Source organism: Myotis nattereri, assembly GCF_964212035.1.
Source record: "Myotis nattereri genome assembly, chromosome: 6".
Taxonomy (NCBI): Eukaryota; Metazoa; Chordata; class Mammalia; order Chiroptera; family Vespertilionidae; genus Myotis; species Myotis nattereri.
The window spans coordinates 90370931-90387643 of NC_138081.1; the positions used below are offsets into that span (position 1 = coordinate 90370931).

The following is a 16713-nucleotide window of genomic DNA, read 5'->3' on the forward strand; positions in this document are numbered from 1 at the left end:
ACAAATCGATGTAAAACAGCTGTAAGCGTGTTTAATCTAGAGAATGTGACAATTTAATGTTTATATTAGAGTTTGTTTTCTATTTTTATGGGGATAATTTCAAGCTATGGTAAAAATGAGGAAAAGAGAAGGGGGCAGGACTGAATGAGGTTGAGAGAGAGAGAGAGGTGGTCTCCTAAAGCAGGTCTCCAAGCCAGAATGTTTGTGGAAGATTAACTCCACCCCCACGCCCCACCCGGAGGGCTGACATGTAAGAGCAGTGAATCACTCGGGCAGAGACTTTTCAGTGTCCCCACTGAAGACGAGGGCATCCTCTGTTAGGGATTATATTAATGAAGGTATGTGTGGAGAGTAGGAAAATCCAAGAAAAGGTGCAGGAACCGCAGGTAGGCACAGTTGACTCCAGCCAGGTGTTATTAAGCCCTTAAAGCTGAGAGATTGCCTGCAGAGGATCCAGGGGAATGACAGCCCTGCCCTCTGCTTTTACCCTGGCAACTGCCTGCCAGTCGTGTTGTTTGTAGACATACGTACTTATGACTTTTTAAAAAAATGTTTTTATTGATTTCAGAGAGAAAGGGAGAGGGAGAGAGAGATAGAAACATCAATGATGAGAGAGAATCATTGATCGGCTGCCTCCCGCACGCCTCCCACTGGGGATCGAGCCTGCAACCCGGGCATGCGCCCCTGACTGGAACCGAACCCGGGACCCGTCAGTCCACAGGCCGAAGCTCTATCCACTGAGCCAAACCAGCTGGGGCACGTACTTATGACTTTTATCACACTCATCATCTCCATCTCACCCCAAGCTTCTTAAGCCCCCAACATATAACTTCCATAGAGCCTAGCATTCTCCCAAGGGTTTGGAAACATTTTACCCAAGTTTGCTTTAGTGTCTCATTTTGAACAGCGTTAAGTCCAACACACCTGCATAACGGTTACCAGCTTGCAAGAGCTAGCTAGAGCTTGGTGCCTTGGTTTTACTTCCAAATTAGTCTGTCCGTCACATAAATGCTCTAGGGGTGAACTTTCTAGGGGTGAACTTAAAGTTGTCACGCCGGCTCTTAACGGCAGTCCCATTAAGGTCTGATTGTTAAACCCAGGCTTCTCAGAACAGTCACAGCCCCACTTGTTTTGCATTTCTGTTTTAGAAATCACATCCCTTTGTACAAAGACAACATCTCTAGGGTCCTTTTATTTCACAAAACTCCCTTCACATCCATTGCTTCTTGATTGATTGCATTTGCGTTGCTGAGTCATCCATTGGAGCATCTACCATGTGCCAGGAATACACTCCAGACAGAAATCAGGGAAGGGAGTATCAGAAGTGTTTGAAAGGGCTAGAAGGTTGCAATTTAAAATAAGGTAGTCAGGGTAGGTGATGTTTGTTAAGGAATTGTTGACATTTGAGCACTTAAGTAGTTTTGGACACATAATTCCAGGTAGAGAACAGTTGTCATAGAGGTCCTGGGGCAGGAACAACTAGGGTAGTATTTCCTGGAGCACCAAGGTAACCTTGCAGGAGAAAAGCAAGTAGAGAGGGTACCGCTGAGGGTAGAAAGTGTAGATGGAGTCTGAGAATCCCTGAGACCTATCAGAGGCCCAGGTGGGCCATTTCAGGAACTTTAAGCTTTTACTTTGAGACTTGGGAGTTCCTATAGGTTTTAAGCTGAGAACAGTGAGAGTTGATTTTCAACCTAAAACACATACTCAGGCTGCAATCTATAAAACAGACTGAAATGAAGGTGGTGGTCAGGGGCCAGGAGTACAAGCCAAGAGATCAAATTGGACACACCTGCAATCAATAACCCAGAACTTGCTTCTGCGGAAGTAATAGCCAAGGGGAGACAAAGAATGATTAACTTGAACACATGTTGAAAAATAGAGCCAACTGAATTTCCCGTTAGGTTAGAAAGTCAAGGGTCACTCAAACGTTTTAAGCCCAAACTAGAAAACTGTTACGTACTTTACATATTCTCATTTACCCTCTCTCCCAACTCAGTGAAAGACAGTAACACTCTTCTTCCCCCCCCCCCCCCCCCGCCCCATACACACACACACAAAGACACCCAAAGGTGAGGCTCATAGTAGCACACCTCAGAGCCCTTGTTTTTCTCCTATAAGTCCCCAAAGCTTAAGCAAAGACCAGCCTGGAGCAGTTCACCCTTCCTTCTCCCTGCAGCTCTGCAGCCCTTGCCCTCCAGCTCCCAGAAAAATTCGGACGGGAAGGTTAACTCTTAACTAACAGACTTCAAATGCTGTACTAGCCACTTAGAACAATACTAACAATTGTTCTTTTACCTAAAAAATTTCAATCCACTGCTCTAACACGTTAGTTATTTCTACTTTATTTCCTTTACATCCTGATTGTGTCATTTTGTGCATATACTGTAATGTATTGGATTATTGTCATTCGGTCAACTGTTTGTCTTACTGTATGCCAGGCACTAGGGATGCAGCAGTGAACAAATCAAACATCCACTCTCTCTCGTAGCTTACTTCTAATGGAGCAGACAAGTAAAATATATGTCACATGGAAAGTGATAAAGGGAAGGAGAATAGGGAGTGTGGCGTATTAGGCTTGCAGTTGTAGGGGAGGAGGCCTCACTGCAGTGTCATTTGAGCAAAGATTTGGTGGAGGGGAAGAAATTCAAGCCATGCACATAGAGCTGGGAGCTGAGCATTCCAGGCAGAGAAAATAGCAAGTGCTAGATTTGGATTTGGGGTGTGGGAGAAAGATTGGAGTCAAGGATATGAAACCAAGGTTTCAGGCCTGGGCAACTTACAGTGATTAGCCATTTTCTGAGTTGGAAATAATAAATAAGTGGGCAGCAGGGAGTGTGTGTGTGTGTGTGTGTGTGTGTGTGTAGGGGGGGGGTGCAAGGAAGTGTGGGAAAGAAGTTTATTTTGGGGAATGTTCCGTTTGAGATACTTATAAGACATTTAAGTGGATACCTCTAGTAGGTATTTGAATATATAAGCATGATAATTTGTATCTTTCTGCAAATAAATTGTAATTTAAAATTCTAGTTAGAGTATCATGTGCTAGCTACTAGTAGCATAACTATGGAAAAGAGAATATTCTGTTAGTTTTATCATGTGCATTCAAGGGCCAAGTATAGCCAGCTAATAAAATTCTAAGAGACTTTTTTAGAAATTGGGGCCTCACTTAGAATCCAGAAAATACTTCCTCATTTTAACTTTAAAAAAGTATCCTCACCTGAGGATATGTTTCATGGATTTTTGGAGAGAGGGGAAGGGAGAGAGAGTGAAACAATGATCGGTTGATTCCCGTACATGCCCCAACTGAGCATCGAAACCACAACCTATGTGTGTGCCCTGACTGAGAATCGAACCGTTGACCCTTCGGTTCATGGGATGATGCCCAACCAACTGAGCCACATCAGCTAGGGCTGAACTATACATATATTTAAGAAAGATTAATGAAAGTAAGATCTCCCTGGCTGATTAGCTCAGTTGGTTAGAGCATCTTCTCAATATGCCAACGTTATAAATTTAATCCCCCTCCAGGGCACTTACAAGAGTCAACCAATGAATGCATAAATAAGTGGAACAACAAATTGATGTTTCATTTTTTCTCTCCCCCCTCACATACTGCCCCACCTCTCTAAAAATCAATAAAAAAATTATAACAGTGGCTTGAACAAAATCAGTTTCTGTCTCCTGTAACAATCCAAGTGTAAGCAGTTCAGAGCTAATCTGGTGGTTCCATGGTGTTGAGGACCTGGGCGCCTTCTGTCTTGTTGCACTTCCTTAAGTCTTTCCCTCAACTGCAAGGTTGACAATAGTTTACTTCTATCATTTCCATGTTCCAGCTGGTGGGGAGAAAAATGAGAAAATTCCCCATTTCTTTGAAGGGCATGATATGGAAGTTGTATACATAACTTCTGCATATGGTCCCTTGGCAAGAACTTAATTATAAGGCAACACATAAAGTAGATAATGCACCCAATTAAAGTTCTGTGAAATAAAAGGAGTCCCGGCCACACATACATTTTGCTAAATGGAGAACGTGCACACACATGCACATACATCTATATAACTACATACTGAAACAAGATTAGGAGAATTTAAAAGATTAATTTTTAGTTAAGTAATATGGTTAAAAAACAAAATAATACAGAAGGACTTATGATGAAAAATAATGGTTACATGCTGTATTCTTTCCCACCCCCTGACTAGAGTGAACCATTTTTAACTGTGTTTTTGGTTCTTGTAATTATCTTCATGTCTCTAAATCATATGCTTAAACTGCTGTCTTTGTTTTATCAACTTTAGACATCATTTTACTGACCTGCTAAGATGATGAGTATTTATACCCTATCAGCCTACCCTTCCTCATATAGTTAACATCATAATTTTTGCATCCTCTTTTGTGGTTACCTTTGTAACTTTGAGTAATATACTTTAACCTCGGTTTCTTGTTGCATAATTTATAAACTGACACTGCTTCTTAACCCTTCCACTTTGTAGAAAAGATATTAGGGATCGCTCATCTCATTTTCCAACTAATTAGCAGCTTTAACATGGTCAAAGTTAACATTTACATTTTGTCCTGAACAGTAAATCTTTTGTACTTTGTTGACTTTTTAAGTGTTGAAAATCAATAACCATCGTTTTTTATGACTATGTTAACACTTTGTTGAGCTATATAATGTGTTATGCGTTTATTCCCTGCTATTGTTTAATATCACAGATTCATTTACTGTTGAAGAGGAATAGTCAAATGTGTTTTTTTCCCCTTTCTTACACTTCCCCAGTTGCTTGAAATTGTGCCATTTTTTATTTTCTTCATATCTAAATCATGACTCTTGTGTAGTGTTTTTGTTTGTTACTTGGAATTAATCTTCTTCTGTACCCTTCCTCACCCCTGAAGTAAAAGAAACATATACCTTCTTAATGTGGCTCTAATTTTTTTAGGAGTTTTACTAGAGGCCTGGTGCATGAAATTTATGCACTGGGGGTGGGGGAGGTGTCCCCTCAGCCTGGCCTGCACCCTCTTGCAGTCTGGGACCCCTCACTCCTTACCACCCGCATGCTCGCTGCTCCTTACCGCTTGGCTCCCTGCTCTTTAGCACTGCCTAAGAGGCGGGAGAAGCTCCTGCCACTGCCGCTGCCCTCCCCAGCCATGAGGCTGGCTTCTGGCTGAGCCATGCTCCCCCTTTGGGAGCGCACTGACCATGAGCGGCAGTTCCTGTGTTAAGTGTCTGCTCCTTGGTGGTCAGTGCACATCATAGTGACCAGTCATTCCTCTGGTCGTTCTGCCGTTCGTTCGATTTGCATATTAGGGTTTTATTATATAGGATTATATGGCTTATAGCTTGCATTTGATTGCGTTCTCCTTTTGAATCCTACTAACTTCTCATCTGGATCAACCGCATATTTGGGCCAACAGTAGCCATTGTTATAATTATTTAATTAGAATCCTTGGTCTCCAGGGTACAGGAAGATTGGGTATGTATGGTTCTAAAGTGGTTCACTATTTCAGAAAGCCTAATGGTAATTGCACGTTTCCTCATAATTAAGGCTGTGCACACAGAGTGAAACATTGAATTACTTTGCTCTTTGCCAGAAATATTTCAGGGCATTGGCAGTTGTATATGTCAGATTACCAAAAATGGGAAAATTATTTAGTAACTTAGTAAATGTAGCTTGGTTTAGGCATCTTTCAAAATATGGAATTGTGGGCAAAAATAAATAATCACATTGTGCTGAAATTTTTGCAAAACACCCGATAATGGCCTAATAAAGCTTATTCTGAGCCATAATGTGTTCAAAGTTTTTCATAAATGACTTGTGAAATGCTTTTAAAAACCATTTAGGGTTTTTAGTAAATTCCATATTCCTCTATAGATTAAAGAAGCAGCCAAAGAAACTCGGGTTTGTAGAAATATATTAACTAACTTAAGGGAAGTAATACCTTTAATTTACTTTTATTTTTAGAATATGTGTGGAGCGATATGTTTGATTTTAGATGTCACACTTCAAGTACCCATCTAGAGAAGAATGAATAAGTGAATATGATGATGGTTTTAAAAACTGATGGATAATTGGAATTATTGAGTGAGGCTGCTTAACATGAAAAAGATAATGCTTGAAGTGATCCTGATATGTCTTTAGATGTGTAAAAAACATTGGCTAGATAGAAAATTCAGTATATTCTTTGTGGCTTCCGAAAGAGAGAGTAACACCAAGGGTTCATTTAAGTGAGTTATAAAGAGGGAGATTTCATCTTAATGCAGGAAAGTGTTCTGATAGTTAGAGTGGTCTGAAGGGCTGTATCACATCAGTGGAACTCTTCAAGTGGAGATCCTGGTATTGATTTATGAAGTTAGACTTGATGGCTTCTAAGGCCTCTATGACCTGGAAAGTCTATGAATCACCTCTCTGGAATTTGAATTGCATTCAAGGCTAATGAGCCACTCAAGAATTATTTTGGGACATGAAAATAGTAGAAGTCACTAAGCTATTTGAATATGTCAGTAGCAAAACAGTGAAGTGGTCAGTAAGAACCTAATATCTTATTTTGAATGGCCATACCACTTATTTGCTCTGTTAGTTTGAACAACTTAATTTCTTTTATTTTGTGTGTGTGTCATATTTGTATTGATTTCAGAGAGGGAGAGAGAGAGATACAAACATCAGTGATGAGAGAGAACCATTGATTGGCTTTCTCCTGCATGCCCCCCATTGGGGGTCAAGCCTGCAACCTGGGCATGTGCTCTTGACAGGAATCAAACCTGGACCCTGCAGGCTGACACTCTACTCACTGAGCCAAACTGGCTAGGGCTCACTGTTTTTGTTTGTTTGTTTTAAATATATTTAGTTTTATAACTCAATCAGTGTAGTACTCTTTAAAAAGAATATATATATATATATATATATATATATATTGATTTCAGAGAGGAAAGGAGAGGAAGAGATAGATAGAAACACCCTATCTAATAAAGTAGTAATATGCAAATTAACTGCCACTCTGTGACAAAAGATGGCGGCGCCCATAGTGGCCGGGGTGGGATGCCTCAGCCACGCGGAGGGAGGGGAGGGGCCTCTGGCCAGAGGCCGGGGCAAGCAATGCTGGCATTGTTGCAGGCCGGGCTGAGGGGACCCTCTCCTCTCCACCTCCCCGTGCATGAATTTTGTGCACCAAGCCTCTAGTCAATGATAAGAGAAAATCATTGATTGGCTGCCTCCTGGAAGTCCCCTACTAGGGACCAAGCCTGCAACCCAGGCATGTACCCTTGACTGGAATCGAACCTAGAACCTTTCAGTCTGCAGGCTGACACTCTATCCACCCAGCCAAACCAGCTAGCTAGGCTCACTGTTTTATTTTATGTATGTATGTATGTATGTATGTATGTATGTATTTTTAAATATATTTTTATTGATTTCAGAGAGGAAGGGAGAGATAGAAACATCAATGATGAGAGGGAATCATTGATTGCCTGCCTCCTGCACGTTGGACTGAGCCCACAACCCAGGCATGTGCCCTTGACTGGAATCGAACTTGGGACCCTTTGGTCCACAGACAGATGCTCTATCCACTGAGCCAAACCAGCCAGGGCTCACTGTTTTATTTAAGTAACCTTTCAGGTAGCTTGCCTAAGCTCATTTGTGTAGAAATAATATTTTCTATTTGAGTTACTTTATCCAAAACTTATAATATTTTAAAATGAAGAGATGATATAAGTTTGTTTACAATGTTTCTACAGTGTTTGTGAATTTTTAAAATTACTCTTTTATTTGGAGGGTTTGTATTTATACCTTTTATAATGTCTCTTTAACTACTTTTCTCTTGTTTACCATCTGGTCAGTCAATAGTAAATGGCAACCTTTGATTCCTTCCATTACCTATATGACAGTGATCTAATTCTACTTTTGCCCTTTTTTCTCCTTCTGTTGTTGTTGTTGTTGTTGTTTTTTTAATCCTTACCTGAGGATGTTTTTTCCATTGATTTCTAGAGAGAACAAAACATTGATGGGAGAGAGACACATCGATTGGTTGCCTCCCACACTCCCCACTAGACCTGGGGAACCTGCAGTCCAGGTGTGTGTTCTTAACCGGGAATTGAATCCACCACTCTATGGTCTGCGGGCCGACACTCCCACTGAGAAAAACTGGCCAGGGCCTCCCATTGTTTTTCATTGCATTCTTTCTACTTCATCAGAACATGTAACTTTTAAATATTATTATCTTACCCATGTCTCCCCCCCTTATTTTAGTTTTTACTGTAGAATTGCATATGTGTCCTTTGCTCCTGTATCTCCGGTTATTTGTTGGTTAGATGACAGACATCTTCTAGAATATTCCTTAGGAAAGGCTTGTGTGTACAGCATTCCCTGAGTTCTTGCACATGCAGAATGTTGTCTTTCTTTCTATAACCTTGATATTTGAAGGACAGCTTGGCTGGGTATGAAATCCTTGGCTTACATTATTAAAAAATCAGCTTTATTGAGTTAGAATTTATATGAAAATTCACCAAATTTTAAGGTTACAATATTAAAAATTTGACAAACAAGTATAGTCTTAACTACCACCCTAATGGTTATAGGACAAGGGGTCAGCAAACTATAACCCACAAGCCAAATTGGCCTGCTGTCTCTTTTGGAAATAAAGATTATTTTAACACAACCATTAGTGTTGTGTCCTTTCATTAGTGTTGCCAGTGCTGTTCTTACAGTACATTGGCAGAGTTGAGTAGTTGCAATGAAGACTATCTGGCCTGCAAAGCCTAAAATATTTACTATTTGGACCTTTACAGACATTTGCTGATATGTGTAAAGAAAATTTCTTTCACTCACCAAGTTCCTAATGCCCCTTTGCAGATAATCTCTTTTCACCCCCAATACCTAGCAACCACAGGTTGGCCTTCTGCCACTAGAGTTTTGACTTTTATAGAATTTGATATAATTGGAATCGTATAGTGTATAGTCTTATCTGGCTTCTTGCACTGAGATTAATGCTCTTGAGATTCATCCATGTTGTTGGATGTATTAGTCATTTACTCCTTTTTATTGTGGACTTGCACTTTCCTTAAATTTCTTGAAAATGCAGCTTCATTCTTGTTTTTCTTTGTATGTTGGTGGTTGAAACCTTAAGAAACCTGACTGCCTAAATTTTTTTTTTTACCCCTATTAGGTAATTGAATCTTTTGCTTTGAAAGTTCTGAAGATATTTTTTCTTACCTTTAAAGTCTGATAGTTTTATTGGTGGTTGTCTTGGTGTTGTTTCTGGTAATACTTTTACTCACTTTCTGCTAAGTTTTCTTAGAACATAGTTTTAAATATTAGATTCTGTTAAATCAGCTGAAATGTTTTTATTTGCCTTTTGTTTCCCATAGATTTGAATGGAGTTTTTTCTTTTTCCTATTTTTACAATTCAAGAGCAACTTTTGTCAGTATGGTGACTTGCAGTTTCTTTAATGACTGATGGATGATATTGATAGTAGTAGTGGGAAAAGGGAAGGAGTTGGCGGATCTTGCTCTTTTGTTTCTGTGGGATCCTTACTTTTCTTGCTTCTTTCATTTCATTACCACTTCAAGAGGCACCATCCTTTCCCTGCTTACCAGATTGTCTCCCAGAAATAATGCTTCTCCTGGTTGCAGCCTTTAGTCCCACTAATTTTTTTTTTTAAACAACTTTTCTAAAGTATAATTCCATACCATATCATTCACCCATTAAAAATTTTAAATGTAGTGGTTTTCAGCAAAACCTGTTTTGGTTAAAAAATTTATTTCTGACCGAAACCGGTTTGGCTCAGTGGATAGAGCGTCAGCCTGCGGACTGAAAGGTCCCAAGTTCAATTCCGGTCAAGGGCATGTACCTGGGTTGCGGGCACATCCCCAGTAGGAGATGTGCAGGAGGCAGCTAATCGATTTTCTCTCTCGATGTTTCTAACTCTCTCTCTCCCTTCCTCTCTGTAAAAAATCAATAAAATATATTTAAAAAAAAAAAAGAATTAGATGAATATGGGGAGGACCTCAATTCATTAAAAAAAAAAATTTATTTCTGGATTATTAAAATCAAGTCTTACAGATTTTAGGTCTGTGAGTACAGGAACTATGCTATGTTATTTATTCTTACTAGAGGCCCAGTGCATGAAATTCCAGTCCCTCAGCCGGGCCTGCACTCTCTCGCAATCTGGGACTGCTGGCTCCTAACCACTTGCCTGCCTGCCTGATCACCCCTAACCACCTCTGCCTTGGCCCCTGCCACCATGGCTTTGTCCAGAAGGACGTTGAGTCTAATTAGCATATTACCCTTTTATTAGTATAGATAATCCTAAGCATGTCTATGTCTGGTGTGTACTAGATAGTCAATAAACATATTGAGTTAATAAGGGCTTTATTGAAAAGTTAACTATGTGCATGCTACCATGAGGGTTCTTGAAATTTAACTTACTGCATCAGTGGTTCTCAACCTTGGCTGTACATTAGAATCACCTGGGAATCTTTTTTAAATCCTGATTTCTGGGCCTCATCCTCTGGAAATTCTGTTTCTTTGTTATGGGGTGGGGCCACAACATTAGTAACAAAGAAACAGAATTTCCAGAGGATGAGGCCCAGAAATCAGGATTTAAAAAAGATTCCCAGGTGATTCTAATGTGCAGCCAAGGTTGAGAACCACTGTACTACATATTTAACCTTAAAGAACTGATAGGTGGGGGAGCCAAATATATATTATTAACCTTGCTTTGCTTTTGAAAATTTTGTTTCTCTTGGATTCTGTAATTTATCTGCTTGATTTTCATCCACCTCTGTGGTTGCTCCTTGTCATAATCTTTGAAGGCTCCACTTTCTTTGCATCTCAAATATTTACATTCGTTTTTCTTCTCTGTGTGATCTCTTCTGGCCACTTTAGTTCACTCCATTGCTTCAGTTGCCGTCTACATAATTAGAAATCTGTACCTCTCCTAGATCTCCTTCCTGAGCTCCAGATTCATGTGTTCAACTGAGTATTGAATATCTCCATTTGTGTCGTCCATAGCCCCTAACTGTATAAATTAGTTATCCTTTTCCTCCTTAACTCTGGTCCTTCTCCTGGATTTCTCAAATCAATATATGACAGCATCTAAAACACTTTCCCCCTCCCCCTTTTCCAAATCTAGTCAGTCAGGTGTATATATATGTATATATACAGGGTGGGGTAAAAGAAGGTTTACAGTTGTGAATACAGGAAACAGTTTATTCTTATATTATTACTTCTTGGTTATTGTATTATTTTCCATATGAACAATTGGAAACCTACCTTTGCACACCCTATTACCTTCCAAGTATGTCTCAAGTCCTTCGACTTCATTCTTACTGTTATCATTGAAGAACAGGTTCTGATTACATGGACTATTGCAATAACTTCTGATTTTGTTCTCTTCCAATTCAGCCTCTACAGTGCAGCCAAAATAATTATTCTAAAATACTTCTGATCATCTTTTTTTAAAATATATTTTTATTGATTTCAGAGAGGAAGGGAGAGGGAGAGAGCAATAGAAACATCAATGATAAGAGAGAATCATTGATCAGCCTTCTCCTGCACACCCAGTGCAACCTGGGCATGTACCCTGACCTGGAATTGAACTGTGACTTCCTGGTTCATAGGTCCATGCTCAACTACTGAGCCACACCAGCTGGGCATATCTGATCATCTTATTCCCAGCTTTAAATATTTGCCTCATTCATTTCAGAAAATGGAATCATCAAGACAGATAAAGTATTTGAAGTAATGCTGGCTACAGACCGTGCCCACTATGCAAAATGTAACCCTTATATGGATTCTCCACAATCAATAGGTAAGCTTTGAATTTCTGAAAATGTCAGTTTTTACTCATTTACTGTATAATTTTTGTAAGTAAAAATAGACTAGGACACAGGTATTTTATTATTGCCTTGCTGGTTTGAATGTTATACCTTTATAATAAAGCATTATATGCTTATGAAGCACCTTTTCTATTTTCTCAAATATATAATACTAGAGGCCCGGTGCACAAAAATTTGTGCACTTGGCGGGGGGGGGGGGGGGGCGGGGGGGTCCCTCAGCCTGGCCTGTGCCCTCTCACAGTCTGGGACCCCTCAGGGGATGACCACCTGCTGGCTTACGCCTGCTCCCCAGGGGATTGGCAATCAGACATCCCTCTGGCAGCCCGGGAGCCCTCGCGGGATGTCCACTTGCCAGCGGGGAGCAGGCCTAAGCTGCAGTCAGACATCCTTAATGCTGCTGAGGAGGCAAGAGAGGCTCTCACCACCACCGCTGTACTGGCAGCCATCAGCCTGGCTTGTGGCTGAGCAGAGCTCCTCCCATGTGAGAGCGCCCTGACCACCAGAGGGCAGCTTCTGCATTGAGCGTCTGCCCCCTGGTGGTCAGTGTGTGTCATAGTGACCAGTCATTCCCAGTCCATCTGCTGTTAGGGTCAGTTTTCATATTACCCTTTTACTATATAGGATAGAGGCCTGGTGCATGGGTGGGGGTCCCACTTGGGTGCCTGGCCAGCCTGGATGAGGGGATGATGGCTGTTTGCAGCTGGTCTCACCCCCTTCAGGGTGAGGGTCCCCACTGGGGTACCTGGCCAGCCTGGATGATGGGATGATGGCTGTTTGCAGCTGGTCGTACCCCCTTCAGGGTGGGGGTCCCCACTGGGGTGCCTGGCCAGCCTGGATGACGGGCTGATGGCTGTTTGCAGCTGGTCACACCCCCTTCAGGGTGGGGGTCCCCACTGGGCTGCCTGGCCAGTCTGGGTGAGGGGCTGAGGGCTGTTTTCAGGCTGGTGGGCTACTGAAGCTCCCAGCCTCTCCTTTTTTCTTCTTTTTTTTCTTCTGGGATTTATTTACCTTCTATGGCTGTCACTGGCGCTGAGAGCCGGCTTTAGCTCTGAGGCCATTGCCGGCTGAAAGCAGGTACCTGGGTTTGTTTAGATTCTATAATTGAAACTCTGTTGCCATCACTGGCCACTCTAAGCTCTGAGGCTGTGCTGGCTGAAAGCAGGTTTCTGGAGTTTGTTTAGGTTCTATAATTGCAACATAGTTGCATCCAGAGCTCAGAGCCCAGCAGTGGCAGGCAGGGAACCTTGGCTTCCTCCATCACTGGAGCAAGCAAGCCTCATGTTCGTTTCAGCTGCCTGGCTGCCGGCCACCATCTTGGCTGGCAGTTAATTTGCATATCTCGCTGATTAGCCAATGGGCAGGGTAGCGAAGTTACGGCTAATTAGCATGTTTCTCTATTACTAGATAGGATATGTAGAGAATTTTAAAAACAAATTTTCTGAAAATATACTTTTAATGAAAATTTATGCAATTTAAGCTGAGTGCTGAGTTGTCTTTAGGAGCCTTAATGTTGACTAAGGTTGTTTTTCCCATTAGCATCAATTTTAAAAATTAGTACTAAAGATAAGTGTACTTAAGTTATCATTGACTTCTCTGCTTCACTTGCCCTGAATTTTTTGACTTGTGCTTGATTTTAGAAAGTTCCATATTTAATTCCTTCTCCTGAAGCAGGTTTTTTGCTGAACTGCTGAGCCTTGGCAGTGGGCGCCTTTGAGGCTTAGAAGTGCCTCAGGATTCTGTCAGCCAGCTGCCATGCTTTCTTCTTTTGAAGCACTATGACAGTCAGCAGAGAAGATCCTGGGGGCTTCTGAACCCGAAGGCACCTGCTACCACCGCTCAGTGAAAATTGCTTCAGAGGCAGAAGCAGGTAAATACATTTTGAGAAAGCAGTCCCGGAAGATACAAATTGAAAGCTAAAAACTAAGAAAAGATTGTGTGCATTGACATTAGGTGAGGGCATAAGAGTAAATTGAAATAGTTTCTTAGTCTCTTAAGCCACTTTGCTGGTTGCTCTAGCTTGTTTATTTATTTATTTATTTTTCTTTAGTTTATTTTTAAGTTGCCAGAAATATGAAGCAGTTTAATTTTGCAAAGATTTTGCATACCTAATATATATAGAAGCTTATTTTATTTTTATAAGTCTGAAGAGAAAACAAGTTATAAACTTGCCGACTCAACTTACTGAAATTCTTCCTTTCTTAGCCAGGAGAAGAAATCTTTAAAAATAGTGGGCCTGTTGTACTAGAAGAGCACAGTAGCGGTTGGCATGATTGGATTTCCTAATTTTAACTGCTGCATGACAAAGTTCAAAATAGGAGTTTTGTTTTCTTGTGATCATAAAAATGAAAATTATTCTGAAAAGTAACTTATGGATGTTAGAAAAGGAATTACATGGAGTATTTGGTATGCTTGTACAGCTGAATGTATCAGTAGTTCTCCTCTTTTTTTGCAGGTTTCCAAGCAACAATCAGTGCTCCACACATGGTAAGTGAACTTTGGTCATTTTGACTAACCACGTCATTTCATTCTCTAATCAAGCAAAAGAGCAGAGTGAAGCCACTGATTGACAGTTATATACAATATTAAGAGTTTACCAAGTAACACTAAATAGAAATAAAAGATCAATTAATTGTTACTTTTACCTTTATAAATGACTGTGAAGTACCTTAAAGAGTAACAGCAACAAATCATTGTGCTGTAATGGTTGACTTTTTCTTAATGTAAACAGTATACATTTCATTTGTAAATCCTTTAGAATTTATAAAGTACTTTTTTAATGCATCATGACTTTTATTCACAATGATACTTCTGTGGAGAAGGCAGGATAGGAACAACTGTTTTTCTCTCCATATTAATGATATGGAAACTGAGGAACCATGAGCTAAAAATAATTTCCAATGTCACGAGGCTAATAAATTCAGAACCCGTAGAATCCAGTACTTAATGGCGTTTAATCCAGAACTCTTTTTCATAGTACTGGTTGTTTTCACTCTTTAGACAAGAATCTTTGCAAAAGAATCAATATGATTTCCCTTTACTGAACCATTTTAAAGCAAATTTCAAACATAATATTTCACCCCTAGATACTTTAGTATAAATATAAAAAAACTTTAAAAGCACAACTACAATACCACATCATACCCAAAAATATTCCTTAATATTGTCTTAACTGGTAATATTGGTTGTCTTTAGGGAGTGAAACTGGTTGGGGATGGGAATGGGAATGGGGAAGGTTGGAACAGGGCTATGATAGAGATTTCACTATAAGTCCTTTTATAACTTTTGACTTTGCAGTAATTACATTTTAAAATTCACACATTGGAGATAAAAAGTTACTGAAACATTTTAAAAAAATATAAGAATTTAATCAAACAGTGAGAATTTTCTTAAGTAATTCCTGTGTAGATGTAAGTACTATAGGTTTTTGTTGTCTCGATAGATGACAGTAGTAGTAACATTGGTATGAAGTTGGCAACTTTATTCATATGCCATGGTATATATACTTTATATTCTTTTTTTAAAATATATTTTTATTGATCTCAGAGAGGAAGGAAGAGGGAGAAAGAGATAGAAACATCAATGATGAGAGAATCATCGATCAGTTGCCTCCTGCATGCCCCGCACTGGGGATCAAGCCCGTAATTTGGGCATGTGCCCTTGACCAGAATCAAACCCAGGACCCTTTAGTCCGCAGGCCGACGCTCTATCCACTGAGCCAAACCAGCTAAGCCAGTGGTCGGCAAACTCATTAGTCAACAGAGCCAAATATCAACAGTACAACAATTGAAATTTCTTTTGAGAGCCCAATTTTTTAAACTTAAACTGTATATGTAGGTACATTATTATTAACTTAATTAGGGTACTCCTAAGGCTTAGGAAGAGCCACACTCAAGGGGCCAAAGAGCCGCATGTGGCTCGTGAGCCGCAGTTTGCCGACCACGGACTAGGGCATATACTTTATATTCTTGAAAAAAGTGAATATTGCTTTGTTTTCTTTTGGCAGCATGCATATGCACTAGAACTTCTATTTGATCAACTACATGAAGGAGCTAAAGCTCTTGATGTAGGATCTGGAAGTGGAATCCTTTCTGCATGTTTTGCACGTATGGTAAGACCTTTATTTTTCATTCTGGCCCCAACAGAGGCATAGTTTTACATGTCCTACTTATGATTTGACTGTATATTTTTTTCATTACCAGTTTCTGAAGGTGTTTTGTTTTGTTTTTTAAAGAAATTCTACCGAGAAAGCAGTTGGAATATATATCACTAGGATTTTTTTTTATTGTTATTGCAAGTGACAGAACAGTCTATCTAAACTGGCAGAGCCAAAGGGGAATTTATTTGGTTTATATCATGGAAACATTTTAAGGTGTATCTGGTTTCTTGTGTGGCTGGATTCAGATCAGATATTGTTATTGACAGTGATTTTCTCTGTGGTCCTTGGTTTGGCTTTCCTTTTCTCCACATGTTGACTTCATTATCAGAGTGGCTCTTCTCTTGTGGTCAAAGATGTTATGGTAACCAGTAGCTCCCAGACTACATTCTTTCAAGTTTTCATCTGGCAGAAAATAAACACTCCTACAGGTTTATTAGGAACGAGGGTAGAGATTCCTTTACAGTAAGAAAAGTACTCTTAGAAAAATGCCTTGTTTATTATACTTCATTATTCACCAGAGGCTTATCTGGTAAATGACTACCAGAGTGTAAGTCTGGAGGTCCATTCACACACCTTGAGGAAGGGTTCATCTGCACTCAGATAATCAAATCAAGTTAATTATGGAAAATCTTGTCCCTGGAGGCCAGATTGGAAGTTTCTGGTTTAGTTAAGTTGGGACTTATGGATCCATCTTGGACAAGAATCCATTTAACTTGCTAAATGTA

General features: G+C 40.1%; 1 protein-coding gene across 4 annotated transcripts in view; it reads left to right on the forward strand.

The window, feature by feature from the left end:
- The window catches only part of PCMT1 (protein-L-isoaspartate (D-aspartate) O-methyltransferase), a 39882-nt gene that overhangs the window by 4596 nt on the left and 18573 nt on the right, over positions 1–16713 (forward strand). For all 4 annotated transcript variants that reach the window (XR_013996166.1, XM_081094341.1, XM_081094340.1 and 1 more), the window contains exons 2-4: positions 11700–11804; positions 14285–14316; positions 15836–15940. Coding sequence is in view for 3 of the 4 variants with exons in the window: in XM_081094341.1 (XP_080950467.1) it covers positions 11700–11804; positions 14285–14316; positions 15836–15940 (242 nt within the window). In the remaining variant the exon portion in view is untranslated. The remainder of the gene's footprint in view (positions 1–11699; positions 11805–14284; positions 14317–15835; positions 15941–16713) is intronic.